Source organism: Python bivittatus, unplaced genomic scaffold, assembly GCF_059951505.1.
Source record: "Python bivittatus isolate LINGU-HERP-01145 unplaced genomic scaffold, Pbiv_v1 ctg000330_np1212, whole genome shotgun sequence".
NCBI classification, from domain to species: Eukaryota; Metazoa; Chordata; class Lepidosauria; order Squamata; family Pythonidae; genus Python; species Python bivittatus.
This window is the reverse complement of record NW_028277058.1, coordinates 62346409-62365054: the sequence shown is the minus strand read 5'-3', so window position 1 is coordinate 62365054 and position 18646 is coordinate 62346409. Positions and strand designations below refer to the sequence as shown.

Here is an 18646-nt window from a genome sequence, read left to right as displayed (position 1 = left end):
CAAAGCCACCATCGTGACTTTCTTGACCCCTTGTTTCACACACAGGTAGGACTGGCCACAAAGGTGCCAGCTACCCAACTTCACAGCTGCAAAATAGAGCCCCTCGGCGTTCCCAGGCGGGCGCAGAAGTGGATCTAGCCCTGCAACCAGGAAACGCCAGGGTTTGTGCAGAAGTCCAGGGGTGGGCCAATCCCACCGGCTCAGTCCATCCCAAGTCACTTTGGTGCTGAGTTTAAAAAATGGAGGCTGCAGCCATCGTGCTAAGTCCTGGTTTGTCTTCAACATGGTTTGGGAAACAAGTCTGGGCCAATCTTGCAGAGGTGCAAAACCACCATGGCTTGTTGGGCCAATTACTGGATGGTTTGTCATCTTTTTCTTAACGCTGCGCTCGAGGATTTGAGAGATTTGGGTGGGGCACGCAGGCCAGGAAGTCATGAGCCACGCAAACCTGTCCACGTGATCCGAGCCAGCCAACAGCGACCCACGTCTGCTGCTTCCTGCCCTAAGAGACTGCCTTCCGCAGCAAATTCCCTGAATCCCCCTCCCCGCAAAACAAACGGTATCATGCCTAGTGTGGCAAGCCAGCCTTCGGCCGCACGCAGTCTCCCCCATTTGTGGGGGGGGGGATTCTACAGGAGAAGGGCAAGCCCCCTCTTTGGCCAGGGAGGTAGAAGACACAATTGGTGGGGAACCAAGAAAATGGCGGCATTTCCTTCCAGGTAAACGCCTGCAGGAATGGGGCCCTCCTCCAAGCTGGAGAATGAAGCCGAATAAAAATGCCAGCCGAGATTTCCAGCTTGGGGTGGGCGATGGCTGAGAGGTAACAGCCAAAGTGATGAATGGTGGAGGGCTCTATTTGTTCTTCGGCAGAAATAACCCTGTGAACGCGTGTTCACTTCCCTGGAGCACACCCAGGGTTTTTTGTGGGTTCGGGTAGATGGGACAAAGCACACATACGTGTTGTTTAAACTTGCCACCCGCTGTGCTTTCCAATACCTGCGGAGGTCCACGTACCATTTCTATCAGAGGAGCACAAGTGCTCTTTCACCAGACAGTTTTCTTCCAAATAAACGAATAAAGTTCCCTGCCCAGAAAATGTTTCAGAGATGGCTAAATTCTCATCTTTCTGTTTCCCAGCAAACTGTATTTCTGACCTCGCTAATGCTCTCAGGTTAAAATGACTGTTGGACTTCACAGGCTACACTGCCCAAGTTTTACAGCTTAGCTATAAAATGGGCTTCTAGTCAAGGCTGAGCAAGAAACCTGCAGTTGGAAGTTCCTTGTACAGGTAGTCCTCACTTAACGACCATTTAGTGACCATTCGAAGTTACATGGGTGCTGATCAAAGGGAGTTACAACTGGTCCTCGCACTTACAAATGTTGCAGCACCCCCATGGTCACGTGATCACAATCGGGGTACTTGGGAATGACCTCACACTTACGACGGTTGCAGCGTCCCGGGGTCACGTGATCATCATTTGTGACCTTCCCAGCCGGCTTCTGGCAAGCAAAATCAATGGGGGAGCCATTCGCTTAATGACCATGTGATTCGCTTAATGACCACTGCCAAAAGGATGTAAAATCGGGTGTGACTCGCTTAACAACCTCCCTGCTTAACAACAAATTTCCTGGTCCCTATTGTGGCCATTAAGCAAGGACTACCTGTACAGCTAAGCCACAATGGCTTTTCCAATGTCTTGTGTTAGCTGTTGCTTTACACAACAAAGACCAGCTGTGGAATAAAGCAAAGACTGAATTCAGAAGCAACAGAGGGAAAGGCAGACCTGGTCCAAAACTGACCCCGTTCACACAGAACTTGTAGAGAAGGTTTGGAATTGACACTCGCTGACACACCTTACCTTTTCACAACAGGGTCGCTGATCCTCCGCAAGCTTGTGACAAAAAGGCTCGGGAGACCACTACCGTTCAACTGTTTTGTCTGTTTTTTATTTCTTTTTGTCTTTTTTTTCCCTTGTTCTCCAGAGGGCTGCCCCACCAGATGGAACAGCCCTCCCTCCTGCCTTCGCGTTTGCATCCGGCCCCATCGCTGGATCGCTTTCACAAAATCATCTGCCTGCCCCAATCCTCTCCAGAACCCCTCCCTCCTGCAGTAAAAAATTCCCAAACAGATTTAAACCAAATTCTCAGAAAAAAAACAAATCAGCTTAAAGAAAAGAAATATATATATATGTATATATATATATATATAAAATATATATTATAACAGTTTATCGAAATAAGCCAACACGTTGATGGGCACGGAGAGGCCGCCGGTTCTTCCCTTCTTTCCCTGCGGGCGGAAAGGAGAAGAGCCACAGCCGCGTCCCGCCCACCCAGACACGGGGGGCTCCACCGCAGCTCCTGGCTTCTAGCAGTCTTCCCTTCGGGGCCTTGAGGGGAGGCAGAGCTCTTGTAGCCCCGGAAAGTGAACTTGCCCCAAACAAACAAAAGGCTAGATTCTCACCGCCAACCCTGCAAGGCAGACTCCTGGTGTGGGTGGATAGATTTTTAATCCCCATGGATCTTTAAGTAAATTTATTTTCATTTCACAGAAATTTTTTTTAACCTTTCACTTCTCCCCCCTCCCCCTCTTTTTTTTTAATCTTGCTGCCAAGCAAATTAGCTTTTTATTGTTTCATATTTTTGTGGATTTTTTAAAAACTTTTTATTATTATTATTATTATTCTTTTCCTTTTTGTTTCGTTTTCTCTTTTTCAAAGCAAGTCCATCTGGAAAGCTGTTCTCCCCTCTCCCCCCACAACGCGGCAGCCCTCGATAGTCGCAGGTAAGTGGTGTTCGGATTTCCTTTTTTCCCCCCCGTTTTTCTGCCTTTCTCTTTCTCACTCACAAGCAGGAACTTCACCGACTCGTTCTTGCAGCAAAGTGTCTCTTCTGGATCGGCGGGACACACCGGAGCGAGTCGGAGCCTTCGGCCTCAATGAAGTTGGCTGGTTGTGGTTCACCGGCTTGGCTGTTTTATTTCCTCTTCTGAAAATAAGACATTCCTGCGAAAGGAGGACGAGGCAAAAATGGGTCTCCTGCACGTCTCGGCGGAAGACCCCAAGATGGCTGCGGTTTCTGGGAACTGCATCCAGGCATTTCCCCTAGGATTTTCAGAAGGGCCACCCTTGGTTGTTCCAAACCAAGCCTTTTAGTGGGCTCAGTTAATTAATTCCTTTGACCCTCTGGGAGATCAAGGGCGCGCTCCACCAGGAGAAGCATATCGCCCCAGGCTTGCTGGCATAAATGAGAGGGGCGCTGGAAGGCCTCCGAGACCCCAAAAGGTTCCCCTGAAACTCTTCCATCGCCCGTTCATACCCAAGTCTTCTTTAACTAGGGAACATGTGCACCTCCGTGGGATTAAGCTACTTCCGTCCATTCATTTAATCAATTCCCCATCACGTAATTAATAATTTCCTCCCCACGCTGCAGGATAAATTACAATTTGGTGACAACATTGTGCGGTGCCAGACTAGAGTCAACTGTCGCTCAGGAGCGGGGAGTGACTCAACCTCAGCAACTTGAAGGTGGGTGGACTTCGACTCCCAGAATTCCCCAGCCAGCCATGGGAATTCTGGGAGTCGAAGTCCGCCCACCTTAAAGTTGCTGAGGATGAAAAACCCTGATCTAACTCACTACTAAGGGCCAACTTCTCTGAGCACTAAATGCCTCTGGGGGCACCCCCCCGAGGGGAGCTGTCTGGTTCTTTGGACCCCTCCTCAAGAAGCAGAAAAGGGGAAAATTGCAGTTGCTCACCTGGGACAGGCAGAGCGAAGGAGGCCCCGGCTACCGGAAGAGTCTCGTAAAGTCCCTCAGAGCCCAACAAACTTGTTTGCACTCCTCAGCGCTGTCGGGGGGAAGGAGAAGAGGACAAGAAAGAGGCTCGTTATTGTGGGGGGGGGAGAAGATGATATACACAACCCGACACTCCACGGACGTCGCTGGGCGAAGCGTCCGCCCCTTTCGTCTCTGAGCTTCTCTTTGCAGAGCTGATGAGCCCCTTTGAGAGGAGAAGGGAGCAGGAAGCTACTTTTCGGCAAGGGGGGTGTCGGGAGCAGAGAAGGAGAGCCCGTGCAAGCCCCCATCTCCCAGCAATCAAGGGGCTGTGGGCCAGCCGCTCCCCAGAGAGTGGGGAGTACCCCGTGGGGGTTTGGAGAGGCCACAGTAAAGCGGGCACTGCCCGAGAGGACAAGGCGTTCCTCCCTGTCACGGAGGTATGAAGTGAATCCCTCCTTCCAGCGAGACCAGCCCAAAAGTGGAGCTGCCTGGCCCCAGGGACCAGCCGTAGTGGGGAGATGGAACCTCCTTGTTAAAAGGCAGTATACCTCTGGAGACCAGGAGCTAGAAGAAACTGTCGGAGAAGGCCTCTGCCTGAGAACTGCAAAGCCTGGCTGGGGAAAGAGGAACGCAGGACGGAAGGACCCCCGTCACCTGCCAGCCTCACAAGGGCTTAAAGGCACCTCTTAACAGCTGCCCACCGGGGGGAGGAAAGGTGCACCAGGAGCTGCTTTTCATGCACACGACCTGCCAACAAGGCAGCTTCTTCACCAAGGACAGACCGATGAGCCCACAGGGTGACAGGCCGGGGAACCACTGGCATGTCATGTCGTTCCTCCCGGTTGCTCAGCCTTTGGGCGATGACTAAAGATGACTGAACGCAGGACCAGAAACGAGAGCAAGGGCCTTGGGTTCCTGGCATCTGTCCCTCCCTTCCAGCTACATCCAACCCTCCCTTCTCTGCTCTCTCCAAGGGGAAGAACAGCCAAGAAAATCTGCACCCAGAAGCCCCCTCAGAAGCTAACTCAGGCAGGGGGGCCTGCTCCTAACGCCTCTCTCTCTCCCCCCCCCATTGGGAAAGTAGCCCCACAGGTTGGGGAACAGGCAGCTGGCACAGGTGCCCCTTGGCCTGTCGACATCTAAACTGCCTGACACCGGGAGGCACACAGGAGCAAGCCAGGACATGCCCCTGAAATTTGCCAGGGGGAAGAAGGCCAGCACAGCAGGTGCCGGCAGTGCCACGGGGGCTCAGAAGTGGAGGCGGCCATCCCGAGGCCAGAATGGTTGGCGTGGGCTTGCCCGAGCCGGTCGTGCTGAGCTGGCAACACCTTCGAAACAGGAGCCTTCCGTGCTGCACAGGAAGGCTGCGCAGCGGCACAGGTTAAAGCAGGTCTAGAAAAACCTGACTGGCAAGGGGGAGGGGGGTGGGAAGTCAGACGCCAGCTGAGGGTGGCCAAGCCCCAGGACGCCCGCCATGACGTAGCAGTTCGCCAGGGGCCAGAGGACGGCTTCAAGGGTGCACCTTTGCAAAAGGGATGCCTCTCTTTTAATGCGCGCAACCAGACCGAGCTTAACATCCCTCTCTCCCTTGCGCGCACTGGCAGCATCGCATCCACAAGGGAGATCGGCTTTGTCAAAAGCAACCCCTGGAAAAGAGCCATAGCGAACCTGTGGGGTCCCCTCATCTTTTAGGGGGCCCAAATTCCCCACAGACTCCTTGCCTGAGTTCCCCCACCAGGCCTGACCCTCCACCCCAGTGGCCAAAACCCCACTGTTTTCGTGTCAACACTCTATGCCCAAATAAAACAAAGGACTTTGTGGTATAACTCACAAGCCCCGTTCACACAACGCGCAAAGAGGAGGACAAGGGTTTCCACAACTGGCAGGATCACACGCTACCCGATTCCACCTTGGCCTAACCTGGCAGGTTGGGCCCACCCAGTCCTCTGGCACGGCGTGGGCCGCCTCCATTTGCTCCTTAAGAGGGACCCCAAATCTCCCGAGAAGCAGCCACGGGTTCAGATGCACTGCCTCTCCCCCACAGAAAGGCACGTCCGGATGTACCTGTCGGCCCCCCCCACTGCACCCCCAGAGGTGGATGCCCAGCAACTTTGGGTCACCCTGTGCTGGGTTGACCCACCCCTGTTCACGGAAAGGCTGCTGCCTCTCACATATGTTACTTCCAGAACTACAACGCTCCCCACTCCCCCCGTCCTGCCTCTGGCATTTCTGTGGGGTTCAGTCCACGCAGGGCATCGTAAGCAGGGAGGGCAGCGGCTTTGGCGGCCTAAGGAAGCTGCAGGAAGGGGGCAAAAGGAGAGGGAAGGAAGGAGGGCCTTGCACGTCAACGAAGGTCTCACACAGTGCAGGGAGTCCGCTCCACACGTCTCCCAGTGCTGAAGAGATACTGAGCCCTGTGAAAGCTGAGACTCCCAGAGGTTCCTAGGCAAAAGCTGTGGCACCGAGCAAAATCCAACAAAGACCCACAGGGCACCCCTCACGTCTGTGTTCCCACATGGGGCAAAGGGCACCAACACTGCTGGGCCCAGCAAGACTTTCTCTTGGGGCAGGGGGGAACTTTTGGAAGCCAGGACTGCATCTCTTCAGGGAGAAGGGAGGGAATGATGCAGAGCAGGTAGGACCCCATGAATACGGGCAGGAATGGGACTTTTTCCCCCTCCATGGAAGAAAGTTGTTTTCACGTTCCGAAAGTCTGTTTTAAGCTCACGGAACAATTTTCAAGAGGGGTGGGATGCAGCCACATCGCAGCTGGTTCCAGAGCAGACTCAGAGGCTTCCTGCAACCCAGCACCAGACCTGGACATAAGTGATGTCAAAGCTGCCCGCACCCGAACTCTCCCCACGCCCGCCCCACCAGCCCCAAAGCATCCCCCTGCCCCTCACCCCACTGACCTGGTGACCTGCTTGTGGAAGTCCGTCAGCTGCTTGTGGGTCACCTGAACGGCTCCCCCCGTGGTTTCCTTCGGTAACCCTTTCAGTGAGTTCTCCAGCCAGCGGCAGAACGTCTATTGCCAGGGCGGGGGGAAGAGAGATGGCAAGACCCTCTCAGCAACCCGGCCTTCCTGCCTGCCCCCCCCCCCCACTCACCCTCTCAGTTTTTAACACTCCAACAAGAGCTGGCCACCACAGAGAATAGAGGGCTGGTCTAGTGCGGCCACCATCTACCCCACCCGTGAGCTGCTCTTCCTCCGCTAGGAAGGCTCGATCCACCCGGGGCCCGTACAGACGCCTGCGCCCCTTACCGGCCTGTCGACCTGCATGATCTCCCACAGCACCTCGGCCACGTCCGGTAGGGTGTAAGGCGGCAGGCAGAAGCAGCTGGTCTGGAGGAGCTGGCTCACCAACTGCTGCCCGAGCTGTGCCATCACCTGCCCAATGAGCTCCTTGCGCACCTCAAAGTCCTCCTCGTGCTGCAAAGGACACACACAGGAGCACACTCACTCGCAGGCAACCCCCAACCCCTGCTCTCACCCCATCTTCCAGAGCTGCAGTCCTGCTTTAAAGCCCACGAACCCTGCGATCCCTGCGATCCCTGGGATCCCTTCAGCAAGCAGCAAAACCCTCTGGGCCCGGCAGAGCCTCCCTGGTCTTGTTCCTGTGGAAAACAAGCGCCTTTCTCCTGGATGCAGGCTGCGAGCACAGCCGCCCGAAGTCAGAGCCTATCCAATGGGCTGGAACTACAGTTCCCAGCATTCCCTACGGCTAAGAGCCGTACAAGCAACGTGAGGATTCTGAAACGACAACTGCATGTACCTGGGTCGGCAGGCAGCACGTTTTTTATGATTTGTGACGATGCTCTTCTCTTTTTTTGTAAGCTGCTAAAAGTCTGCTTGCGATCGGGGCGGGATATACATTTGAGTAATAAATAGTAATAAATACGTAAATAGCCCCAACGCAGCCAGCGGATGGCATGCCAGGGAAAGCTGGCTTATCTACCCAAGCCTATGACCAATTCTCGTTTCGCCAAAGGGAAGCCTTGGAGCACGCAGCGGGTGCACTGCCCTCACCCCTGAGGACCCCCCGCAGCCAGAGCTCAGGACTCAGCAGGCCCAGAAGAGGGGAGGTGCGGCCAAGCCCCCGGGGGGCCAAGGGGGTGGCGCGCAGCCAATGATCCCGCCAGCCATCCAGCCGCTCCACCCTCTGAGGACCAAGGGACAAGGACCGCACCCCAGGAGCCGGCTCCTTGCGTCCTTCAGGGACCCTCCAAACAAGCTCCCAGGGCTGAAGAGGCATGGCAGGTTTCCAAACGCCAACTAAAGCTGCTGCCGTGCGCACTTCCCTCCAAGTTCCCTGGGGGGAGCCCGTCAGGCACCCGCTACTCACATCGTTGGCCACTCCGGTGTGGACGAGGTCGCGCAGGAACTTCATGACGCTGCAGTTGGCATCCCGGTGATCCAGGGTGGTGGCAGCGATGGCCCACTGCAGGATGGGGAGGATCACCTGGCTGCGCAGGAGGGTTAGCGGGCTGCGCTGGATGAACCTGGGCAGCGGGGGAGGTAGTTAGACGTTTCTCACAGCAGCCCTGCTAGTGTTGGGGGGGTTGCAAATTAAGGGGACAGCGAGGGGGCAATTCTCTCGGCTCCCTCCGGGCCCATCCTGCAGCCCTCAGAAGGCCCGTTACGTCTGCCTTCGCCAGGGTTTGTCTCAGGCTCAAGGCGGCTTGTGCCACCCAACAGAATAAAAACGAACTGTCAGGGATGGGAGCAAAATCACCCGTTTTCCCACCCCGACCAACCAACAACACAGGACCCCAGCTGGGATGTAACGGCTGATCCGCAAAAGTTCAGCAGAAGTGGAGCAGCTTCACAGGGAGGGGGAAGGGGGCCACGGCAGAGGTGGCTTGCTTCTGGGCCCCCACCCCACGTCCTCTGAGCCAGCCCATCTCGAGCAGGTTCCACTCAGAGCGGACGGACTCCGAGTTACACAGGACCAGAGCCAGGCAGGGCTTCAACCAGTTCCTTATACAAGTAGTTCTCGCATAACAACCACAACTGGGTCCAGCAACTCTGTCGCTAAGTGATGTGGTCGTTAAGCAAGATATCACACAACCACAACTTGCAATTTCACTGTTGGTTTCTCCATTGACTTTGCTTCTGAGAAGCTGGCTGTGAAGCGCACAAATGGCGATCGTGTGACTGCAGGACGCTGCGACAGTCATTAAGTACGAGGACTGGTTGTAAAGTTACTTTTTCAGTGCCAATGTAAATTTGAATGGTCACTAAACAGGGCAGTTGTTAAGCGAGGACTACCTGTATTGCATCCAGAAGCAGACCGGCAGCTGACTCAACTTTGCAACAGCGGCGTTATGAGCTAGAACAGCTCTCTTCCCTCAGCAGGTGGGCAGTGGCATCTTGCACCAGCTGTTGCTTCTGAGAGGCTTTTGGGGAAGCCCCACGTAGAGCAAATTACAGTAGTCCAGACTCAAGGGGACAAGCACACACAGTGGAAGATCCCTGAAAGGCCGTGCCCTCTGATTCTGGATTATCGCCACAGCTTGGATTTGGAATTGGCAAGGGTGCTTTCTCCAGTGGGTTTGGGCTGCTCCGCCTTGTGCCAAAACCGGGGCAAGGCACGGGTACCTGGTGGCCAGCCGGAAGAGGTCATCCACAGTGTCCGGGTGGTTCTGCAGGCCGTTGGGTTGCTCAAGCAGCCTGAAAGTGGGGACGCACAGAGCCTGGGGCAAAAGGGACAAGGAGACGGCTCAGCACACAAGCCAAACAGCATCTCTTCACAACGCAGCCACCTTGGGAAAAGCGCTGAGAGCCGAACTCTCTCCCTCCCTCCCTCCCTCCCTGTGTCCCACTCCAAGGTGGTTCTGGCAAAGCGTCTTTTGGGGCTGGGCGATGGCAGCTCTTGCTCTACGCTTCCGGAAAGCCAAACTCAATAGCGTTCCCCACTGCCTTGCACCAGGCCATACCCCAAAGATGCCCCAGCCCTTTCCAACTCTACGGCTGGGTTTACACGGCATGCCAGGCTAGGCCAAAACGGGGTCAGGCAACTTGTGGTTTTGTGCGCTGTGAGAAAGCAGCAACTGTCTTAGCAGCTTGTGTGAACCAGGTGAGCAGATTAAACCACCGCGTGGCACTTTGTTTGGGCCCCAGGCGCTCTGTGAACGGAGCCACAGGGCTTCCTTAAACCAGTTGCTGGGCCAAGTGTGGGGCCCCGGAGGGTGCCCCGGTATCTGCCCCTGCCCTGCCTCTAGGACCTACCTACCTACCTGCAGCATGTCGAGCAGCCCCTGCCTGCAGCCCTCCTCCATGCCATACTCGTCCACAAGGATGCTGCCCAGGTAGAGGAAGCAGGAGTGCTGGTGCTCCTGGTACACGCTCACCATCTGCCAAGGAAACCAGCGGAGTCTCAGTGGAGGAGCGGCCAGACCCCGCGGTGCCAGGCAAGCCAGCCTTGGAGGGTCCCTGCAGCTTGCCAAGGCGGAGCAGCGAGTAAAGAAAGAAGGAGCTGTAGCTGGGGGGCAAAAGCAGTGCCTCCCAACAAGCTATGGAAACTGGGAGGGAAGGGGGGGGAACAGCGCTTCGTGCCCCACGCGCTCAGCAGTCATGGGGCGAACTGTGCTCTGCAGACCAGGTGGCCAGGATTGGAGGCCCTTACAAGCATGGCCAATAATCAGGCTTTATGTCCGAGCAGGCAATGTGGTGCCTGCATGCACTGTCTCCCCAGGATATTCCCCTGGGCACCCACCAGGCTCTCCCTGACTGTCTTTTTAGGACAAAAAGAATTAAAACACCTCCTTCCCCCATCGCTATTACTAGACCCATCTGCAGGAACGATTCTGGCCCCCTGGGATGGCAAAGAGGATCCTGGGAAGTGGCTGCCTGCGTCCATCAGAGCAGCCACTTTGCAACTGCACCCATCACATGGTCTTAAAATTACACAAGAGCCACAGAAAATTGCCTTTATGTGGATTATGGATGGATCATCACTTGCCTAGCCTGGAGGTGACAATATCAAAGGCCTGTAGAGCAAAAAAGACCAGCCTTGACCCAGCCCCATGCTGAAAACGATGAGGTCTGTTTATTACCGTAACTGCGTGCGCCGATTAAACTATGGAAACTGGACACGGACGCCCTGGGTGCTCCACAGAGCTCTCCGTGGTAGAAAGAGAAGGGTGGCAAACAGGAGTCCTGCAGAAGTTGGCTAAACCAGGACCCATTCACCCGTGCAGCAGAATTTGGAATGAATTTTTAAAAACCGTGTTGCAGGAATGAACAGACATCAGCAGGGCAGTGAAAATCTGCACCCCCAGAATGCAGCTCTGATTCCAAACCCAATTCCTTTTCCTCTGGTCTCCATCCAAGTTTAATAAAATCACCACCATCTTCATCCTACCTGAGTGACCAGCGGTTGCAAAAGGGCTGCCGACCCCTTGCCCACGCAACGGACGGCAAAACGCAGGCAGCGGCAGCAGCGTTCAACGATGCGGTTATCAGCACGATGTTTGTTCAAAGTCTCCGACAGCACTGGCCAAATCTGGGGAAGAAGGAGAGGAACGTCAACGGGATCTGAGGAAGCGCAGTGGGTGACACTGCGAAAGGCAAAAGGCACCAAGTGCCTGGGGGAAAAGAACCACCAGGCTACGACCAGGATGCAGGAAGCTGCGTGGCTCTCATCCTCACCAGAAACCACATTCCCCTCCTCCAGACCAAGACGCGATTCCAGATTCCGGCCTCGGCTGCGTCAATAGAAGGTCCAGGCCACAGGGATCCCAACTGTCTCTCTGGGCAGGGTCATCCTCTTATCTCTAGCCGCCACAGCATCCCTTGATGATGGATGCTTGTTTACATTCTCAGCGTTCCTACTTTCCCATCTGGTTCACCGAGTTAGGCTGGACTCTTCCAACCACTAACCTCGACCTAACAAACATTTAGTTTCCCTGCGTGTTCAGCTACGCGCCAGTGCTGTGGCCCAGAATCCAGAGGCTACCCAAGTCCAAGAAAACCTGGGCTTGCACAAGCTCAACCTGCCCCTAAACAGAAGTGGGACCAGGGGCCCTATCTGCTAACATGGCCCCTGGTCCCACTTCTCAAGCCCCTGAGATGTGTTGGACTCCAACTCCCCAAATCTCCAGCCAGCAGTCCAACGCTTCTGGTACTCTCTGGATTTTTGGGAGTGAGTGGGGGACGCAACGCCCTCCCCACCTACCTCCTGGATGACTTTTTGGCACGGATGTGTCTGTCCATTTTCTACAATAGGGTTGGTGTGCCTAAAATGGAAGAAAAAAAGAAAAAAGAAAAGAAAGAAAGGAAACTCTCAAGGCTGAAAGAGGGGTTTCGACCAGACTGGTAAGAACAGAAATCTTCCATCCAATTTAGAGAAGAGAAGGGAGTCTGCAGACCATGTAGCCCTCCTTTTCCTTGCCCCGCCCCACCCCAAATCATGTTGTTGAATGTTGACTGTCTTAATTTTGACTAAACAGCCTTCAGGATAAATGACCCCATCCTCCAGACACCCTCTCCGCCCAAAAGACCAGGAGAATCATGTGCATAAGGGCCTTGGGGAGCAGCGAGGTTCTGGCCAAGATGCTCCCAGCCCAGGGCTCAACAGTGACTTCAACATGCCTTCCAGCTGGACTCCTGCCCACCCAATCAGCTGTCAGGTACCAAGCGTTAAGCAATCAAGTTAAAAGCGTCCAAGAAAAACCAGCCACACCCAGAGCAGGAGACAGAGATCTGCCTCTCTTCCTTCACTGGCACTCCGCATCAGCCCCACTAGGTAAACCAGCCCAAGGAACCACCTCCACCGGAAGGCTACTGTGGGACTAACAGAATCTTGCTAACAGAATCTTGCAAGTCTGATTGGGCTGGATCTCCTTCTCCTTCTTATCATTCAGTGAATTAGGAAAGTGTCTTCCTGATCCGTTTCCAAACATTATCTGGACAATCTGGACTTCAAAAATGCTTTAGCCCTCTTGCTTAGGCAACAGAGTCTGTTTATCTCCATCAAGGTAATCTTGTTTCCTCCTTATATTTCACTCCTCTTCCCAGCTAGTTTCCTGCCATCAGCCTTCTGTTACTGCCCTCTTCTTGCCAAGCTCCAAGACCTCTGATCCCGCCATCCCCCTAAGGCAGCGTTTCTTAAAGTGTGGTCAGAGGACCCCTGGGGGTCCCCAAGACCCTCCCAGGGGTCTGCAAAATCAAAATTATTTGCCAGAAATTGAAGATATTTGCAAAAATTTAAAACAATGTCACTTTTCTCATTTTTTTTTGGTTAAAAAAAATAGGGTTTTTTCATGAAAAATAGTTTATGTATGTTACTATCTCATGGGTTTAATATTTTTAATCTATTCAATAAATATTCTATGAATGTATCAGTTTTAATTTTTAATACAGTAAACATCGATAAACATAACCCATACAAACAAAAGCTCTTTTGGGGTCCTGTGTAAGTTTTTAAAATTGGGAAGGGGTCCTGAGAGCAAAAAGTCTAAGAATTGCTGCCCTGAGGTGTGGGGCAGCAAAGGAGACGCTGCATTGGCATTCAGACACCCCAACCCAACCCACCCCTGGGGCTTACCTAAATATAACAGCCAGGCGATCAAGGGGCACGGTGGGGTCTGAGGAGAGGCCATTGCTTGGCTCCTGAGACAGCAGCTGAAAAAGAGAGGGAACAGGCACAGCCACCCCAGGTGGGGAAGTTCAGTCCTGGAGCACGTCAGCTATCGCCTCTCCACCGCCTCCTTTCTATTCCAGACCTTCCTCCAGAGAGGGGGAAGGACTACAGATTGTGGACTATACAACACCTGTAATTCCCAGCTCCCAATGGAACTCTTGTCCCACAAGGAACTGGGGCTGGAGACGTGAGATGTCCCCCGCCTTCCCTCTACAAAGTCTTTCCAATGACTGCTGTCTCTCCAAAGGCAACATGAATAAGTTAAGACCCCAACGGGAACTGCCTGGCTCCCAAGCCTTCAAGCTCCCCTGCCCCATTCCCTTAGCAGATTGTTGCTTTTCCACTCTACAACTCCTCGCCACCTATCAAACCTAAAAAAGCAGACGTTGCCTCCAGGCCACATACCTTTTTCAGGGCCATCACCTGAACAGCACAAAGTTCACTGAGACATGCCGAGATCTTCTCCAGGGGAAGCCTGGCGAGCACCAATGCCGTCCCTGCCCAACGAGAGGGGGGACAGGAGCTCCGTCAAGCAAGTCAGATCAGATGCTCGGTTGAGACCCAGCCAGCTGCCGTCTGGGACCAGGAGGTCCAAATCCTTGTGGTAGCAGTTCACAGGAAGAGCTCTGGCCAGACACCTTCTCTAAGCCTAGCCTATCTCATGGGATTGCTGAGAGGATGAAACAAGGAGCTTTCTCGAGCTCTTTGGAAGAAGAGGGAGATTCACACGTAAGCAACAGCATAAGCACTAGAGATCTTGAGGGCAAACCCAGGGGCCTTAGACAGGCAACAACCCACGTGTGGCCTAAGATGCTCTACTTCACGAAGGTCTCAGAAAAGCAGGCCCCCAAATCCCAGCTGCAGAGAAGCATCAGTTGAGGGGGGGATCTCTCATCTACTGCTTGTGAGCATTCCAGAGGCATGTGGTTGGCCACTATGAGAAACCACATGCTGGACTAAGACAGACTTCGGCCTGATCCAGCATAGCTGCTTTCAGTTCTGTGGAATGCAATGCCACGAGATGTGGGGGTGGCCATTTACTTAGATGGCTTTCAAAGGGGATTGGATACATTTGTGGAGGACAGGTATCTCAAGGGCTGTTGGTCCTGAAGACCAAATGTCACTTCTGGGTTGGGGAAGCCTCCCTCTGAGTCCCAGTTGCAGGGGAACAACAGCAGGAGAAAGTCTCCTGAGCCGCAGAGCCCCTATGAGAAGCCCAACGCTGAACTAAGAGGGGCCTTGGCCTGATCTTACAGGGCTGTCCTTATGATCTGAGGAATTCATTCCCACAGGATCTGGTGGTGCCCAATAACTTTGGATGGTTTTCAGGGGGGACTAGAGAAAATTGTGGAGAATCAAGGACTCTTGGTTTTGAAGACTCTGTGGTACTTTCAGGCTGGGGGCATCATGCCTCCAGGTACCAGCTGCAGGGGGCAGTGGCAGGAGAAGGATATGATTCCTCCTCCTGTTTGTGAGCACCCAGAAGCCTTTGGCTGGCTGCTGTGGGAAACCAAACACTGCCCTAAGCCAGGCCTTGGCCTGATCCAGCAGCGCTGTTCTTCTGTCTACCTCCCTAGAATGAAACTGACTTTCAGCAGCACGTGTGTTATTCTGCATCCACTCTCTCACCAATCCTCCCCACTCAGGTGCCCTTCCAATGCGCAGGCCTGCCATCCCCAGGAGCCATGCTAGATGGAACGAGACGAGCAGCAGTGCAATCCGTGCGGAGCACAGTGGCCTGAGGAGAGCAGGGGGGGCCTTGCTTTTCAGGGAGCAGCAGAGTTACGCCCTTAGCCTCCAAAGCAGGATCCTGGCCTCCCTCATAACGCTCTCCCCAACCCACTGGTTACTCACGGCCTGTGGTTAGAAAAATGAGCACATACCTTTCAAGAGTCCAACAGCTGCCTCTGGTGAGAGCATGAAGGAGTCCAGGGAACGGGCGATTTCCAGCAAACCGCTGAAATGCTGGGCCATGTGGTCCCGGCACACCGAGCAGATGTTGTGGATGGCTTTGGCGGCAACCGAGGCAAGAGCTTTCTCGCACAAGCCCTTCATCAAATAGCCAAGGACTGGATCTTTGGGCAAAGGAAGGGAGGGGAAAGGGTAAAAGTTCAATGGGAGGGCATGGAAATGGCTTCTTCAGCACAAAAATCTTTGTCATTGGTATTTTTTCTATCCATCCATCCACAGATGCACAGTCTGAAAAGGAAAGCTCTCTTAGAGAGGGCTCCCATGAGAGTAGAATAATCCACTCATTTAACGTGTTTTTTGAATGCTGCCTAGGAGGATCCAAAGGATTTCCACCTCTCCCAGTTGTAAGTGGCAGTCATAGAATTTACGCTTCCTGCAAGTAGGTAACTACAGGTAGTTCTTGCTTAATGATCACAATAGGGACTGGAAAATTGTCATTAGGTGAGTCACTACATGACCGGACCTGGTTTTATGACCATTTTATAATGGTCATAAAGCAAATCACCGTGGTCGTTACGCAAATCACATGTTGTTAAGTGAATCATGTGGTCATTAAGCAAATCCAGCTTCCCCAATGAATGTTTTTTGCCAGAATCTGCTAAACAACCATGTGATTTGCTTAACAACCGCAATGATCTGCTTAATGACCATTGCAAAAAAGGTCGCAAATATCGATCACGTGACCGTGGGGGTTGCAGTGGTTTGCAATGGTCATAAGTGCAAGTACAGGTCGTAAAACACTTTTTCAAGGCCGTTGTAACTTTGAAACGTTGTTAAACAAATGGTTGTTAAGCAAGGAATACCTTACAATTGCCCTATCCTGACTTCTTGTTTTTATCTTGCAGAGATTTTTTTTTCCTGATTGTAAAATGGTCTTCCTCACCACCTCCTGCAGCATTTCGCTCTACTCTTACAAATGGTTCTGGTGTAACCATTTGAGAACGTGAGCTGAAAACCAAGATTTGCCACTGGAAATGACCCGGTTTGAGATTGCAGATGGGCTACACATAATTCTGAAGGAAATACCCTGGCTCTTCAGGTGCCATGAAATGCTATTTTAGGCAAATTTCTGTAGAGAGGGTGACTCAAATAAAGGAGACACTCCTGTCCTACTGTCTATATTATGAAGACAGACAATCCAGAATTCCCCCATTCTGGTGATTATTTCACCTCGTATCTTGAGAGACCCCTTCTAAGAGCCTGTGAAGGAACCATACCCACTTTTAAGTGCTTCAGCGAGGAGGGACTTTACAGCGAGATGGTGCAGCACAAACAATCATTTCAGGATGCCCCTGGTTCTCACCTCAGTCCTCTCCTAAATGGCCTCTGGCCTATCATTATCTCTCAGTCTTAGATGGTCTCTAAGATTGGGGCCGCAAAACTGGCTGATCTTACTGAGCTACTTTCCAAGGTTTACAACCAGACAGCCAATCAAACACCTTGAATTACTCCCTTAGCCATCCCCAACGGATGCTCTGGGTAACTGTTCGTTTTATGATGGACTGGCATGACTTTTTAAACCTGCCATTAAGTATTAGACCACAAATCCAAATGCGCCCCGATATCTATGCTGAACCCCCAGGGTTCCCTGCTGCAGCTACTGGGCTACAGGCCCGCCCGTCTTTCTGTGGCTGGGGAAGCAGATGGAAATGGTCTTGTCTCTCCACTCACCGAGGAAGTGAGGGTTCCTGTCCACAACTTCACTCATTTCACCAACCAGTTCAATGCTCGTGTAGCGCACAGCCGTGTGCACGGTTTCAGGAAGGCGCACCACCCCATCCAGCACTTCCACGAGCGTTGGGTTATTTTCTCTGCAGGAGGAAAGCAGCTGGACTGAGCCCCCAAGAAGACATAAGCCAGTGGTACTTGCCCCTGGCTCTTCCAACAGCCAGGCTCTCAAACCATTCAGGGGAACCCTGGCATACGAAGCACGTGCTCTCCCCTACAGAGCTGCACCCCGTCCCTTACAGACCCCTCTCCACCCCCTTCCTCCAGTGCACAGGAAGCAACCTGGATTCCAGCAGCCAGATTTCCTGAGAGTTCACTTAGCTCAGTGTTGTCCAAACTTGGCCACTTTAAGATGAGTGGACCAACTCCCAGAATTCCCCAGCCAGCCACGCTGGTTGGGGAATTCTGGGAGTTGAAGTCCACTCATCTTAAAGTGGCCAAGTTTGGGCAACACTGACTTAGCTCAATCGTCCGTTTTCTCAGACTGTGGGGAAAGGATACCCCCTGCCCGCTCCAGCATTTAGGGTGACTGTGCAGTGATCTGTGCCCTGCACACGGGCCATCAGCAAAATGCTGCCATCCAGCCAGGAAAACCAAACCAAAATGCACATTTCCAACCCTGCCCTGCTACCCTCCTTTCTCCCGCTGCAGACTTTTCCAGACTTGTTTTATAACACCTGAACACACACCAGGGCTGGAAACGTTTCTTTCTTTTTTAAAAAAAAAGTTCTCTCTGGTCTTTGCCCAGTTCCTCTAGCTGTAGAGGGAGAAGAGGGGAACTCAGTTATTCTGTACCTTCAAGGGCTCCAGCCAAACACTGAAGTTTCTCTCTTCCCACAAAGGCAGATGCAAGACGTATTACAGAACAATTCTAGTGCATTCATCAAAAAGGCACCGAAAGAGAACATGCATCCCTTTCTGCACGCGGTATGCATGGAAAGACGTTGCTATGCTCGAATCAGAAGGCAGTGGGAACAACACCTGGCTAGTGAGGAGAGGGGCAAAGAGAGAAGCCCTCACCTCTCACTCCCAGAGCCCCCGAGGGAGGGAGGAGCCACCAACAATATTCAAACCTCCGTGTCTCTGGCAACTTCCTCCTGAGTAATGGGAGCAAGGCCCTTTCACGTCAGGCAGGAAAGAGGAATGGAGAGTGGGAGGCGCCTCCAGGGTTTAATTTATGCAAATGGTTGTTCACTAGGGGCCCCACACACACCCACACAAACACACCCACATGAAACCCCACGCCCTGAACTCCCAGGCCCTCGGATGGCCCCCCCACTACTCACTGGTCAACACTCTTGGCTATCGCAGCCATGATGAAGAGAACCGCTTCCGTCACTTCCCAGGGAGGATTGCCATCTTTCAAAGTGGCGTAAAGCTGTAAGGAAGAAATGGGGTCAGGAAGGAGGAGGAGGAGGAAGCCTCCGGCCTAAGAAGAGAGGAATACGTGGGCAAATAACGCATCCAAGCACCTTCCGATCTCTGAGGAAGACCCTCCACGCCAGAGAGTCCTGGCTGACAGCGTT

At 53.2% G+C, this 18646-nt stretch overlaps 1 protein-coding gene across 1 annotated transcript in view; it reads right to left on the bottom strand.

The window, feature by feature from the left end:
* Positions 1-1920: 1920 nt before the first annotated feature.
* The window catches only part of TNPO3 (transportin 3), a 34000-nt gene continuing 17274 nt past the window's right edge, over positions 1921-18646 (bottom strand). Inside the window, exons 10-23 of the mRNA XM_088141466.1 lie at positions 18407-18498; positions 17064-17203; positions 15305-15496; positions 13827-13918; positions 13326-13402; positions 11955-12015; positions 11142-11282; positions 10015-10131; positions 9377-9471; positions 8121-8277; positions 7040-7207; positions 6690-6802; positions 3757-3847; positions 1921-3005 (exon numbers count right to left, since the gene is read on the bottom strand). Coding sequence (XP_087997592.1) covers positions 3787-3847; positions 6690-6802; positions 7040-7207; positions 8121-8277; positions 9377-9471; positions 10015-10131; positions 11142-11282; positions 11955-12015; positions 13326-13402; positions 13827-13918; positions 15305-15496; positions 17064-17203; positions 18407-18498 — 1506 coding nt within the window. The 3' untranslated portion in view covers positions 1921-3005; positions 3757-3786. The remainder of the gene's footprint in view (positions 3006-3756; positions 3848-6689; positions 6803-7039; positions 7208-8120; positions 8278-9376; positions 9472-10014; positions 10132-11141; positions 11283-11954; positions 12016-13325; positions 13403-13826; positions 13919-15304; positions 15497-17063; positions 17204-18406; positions 18499-18646) is intronic.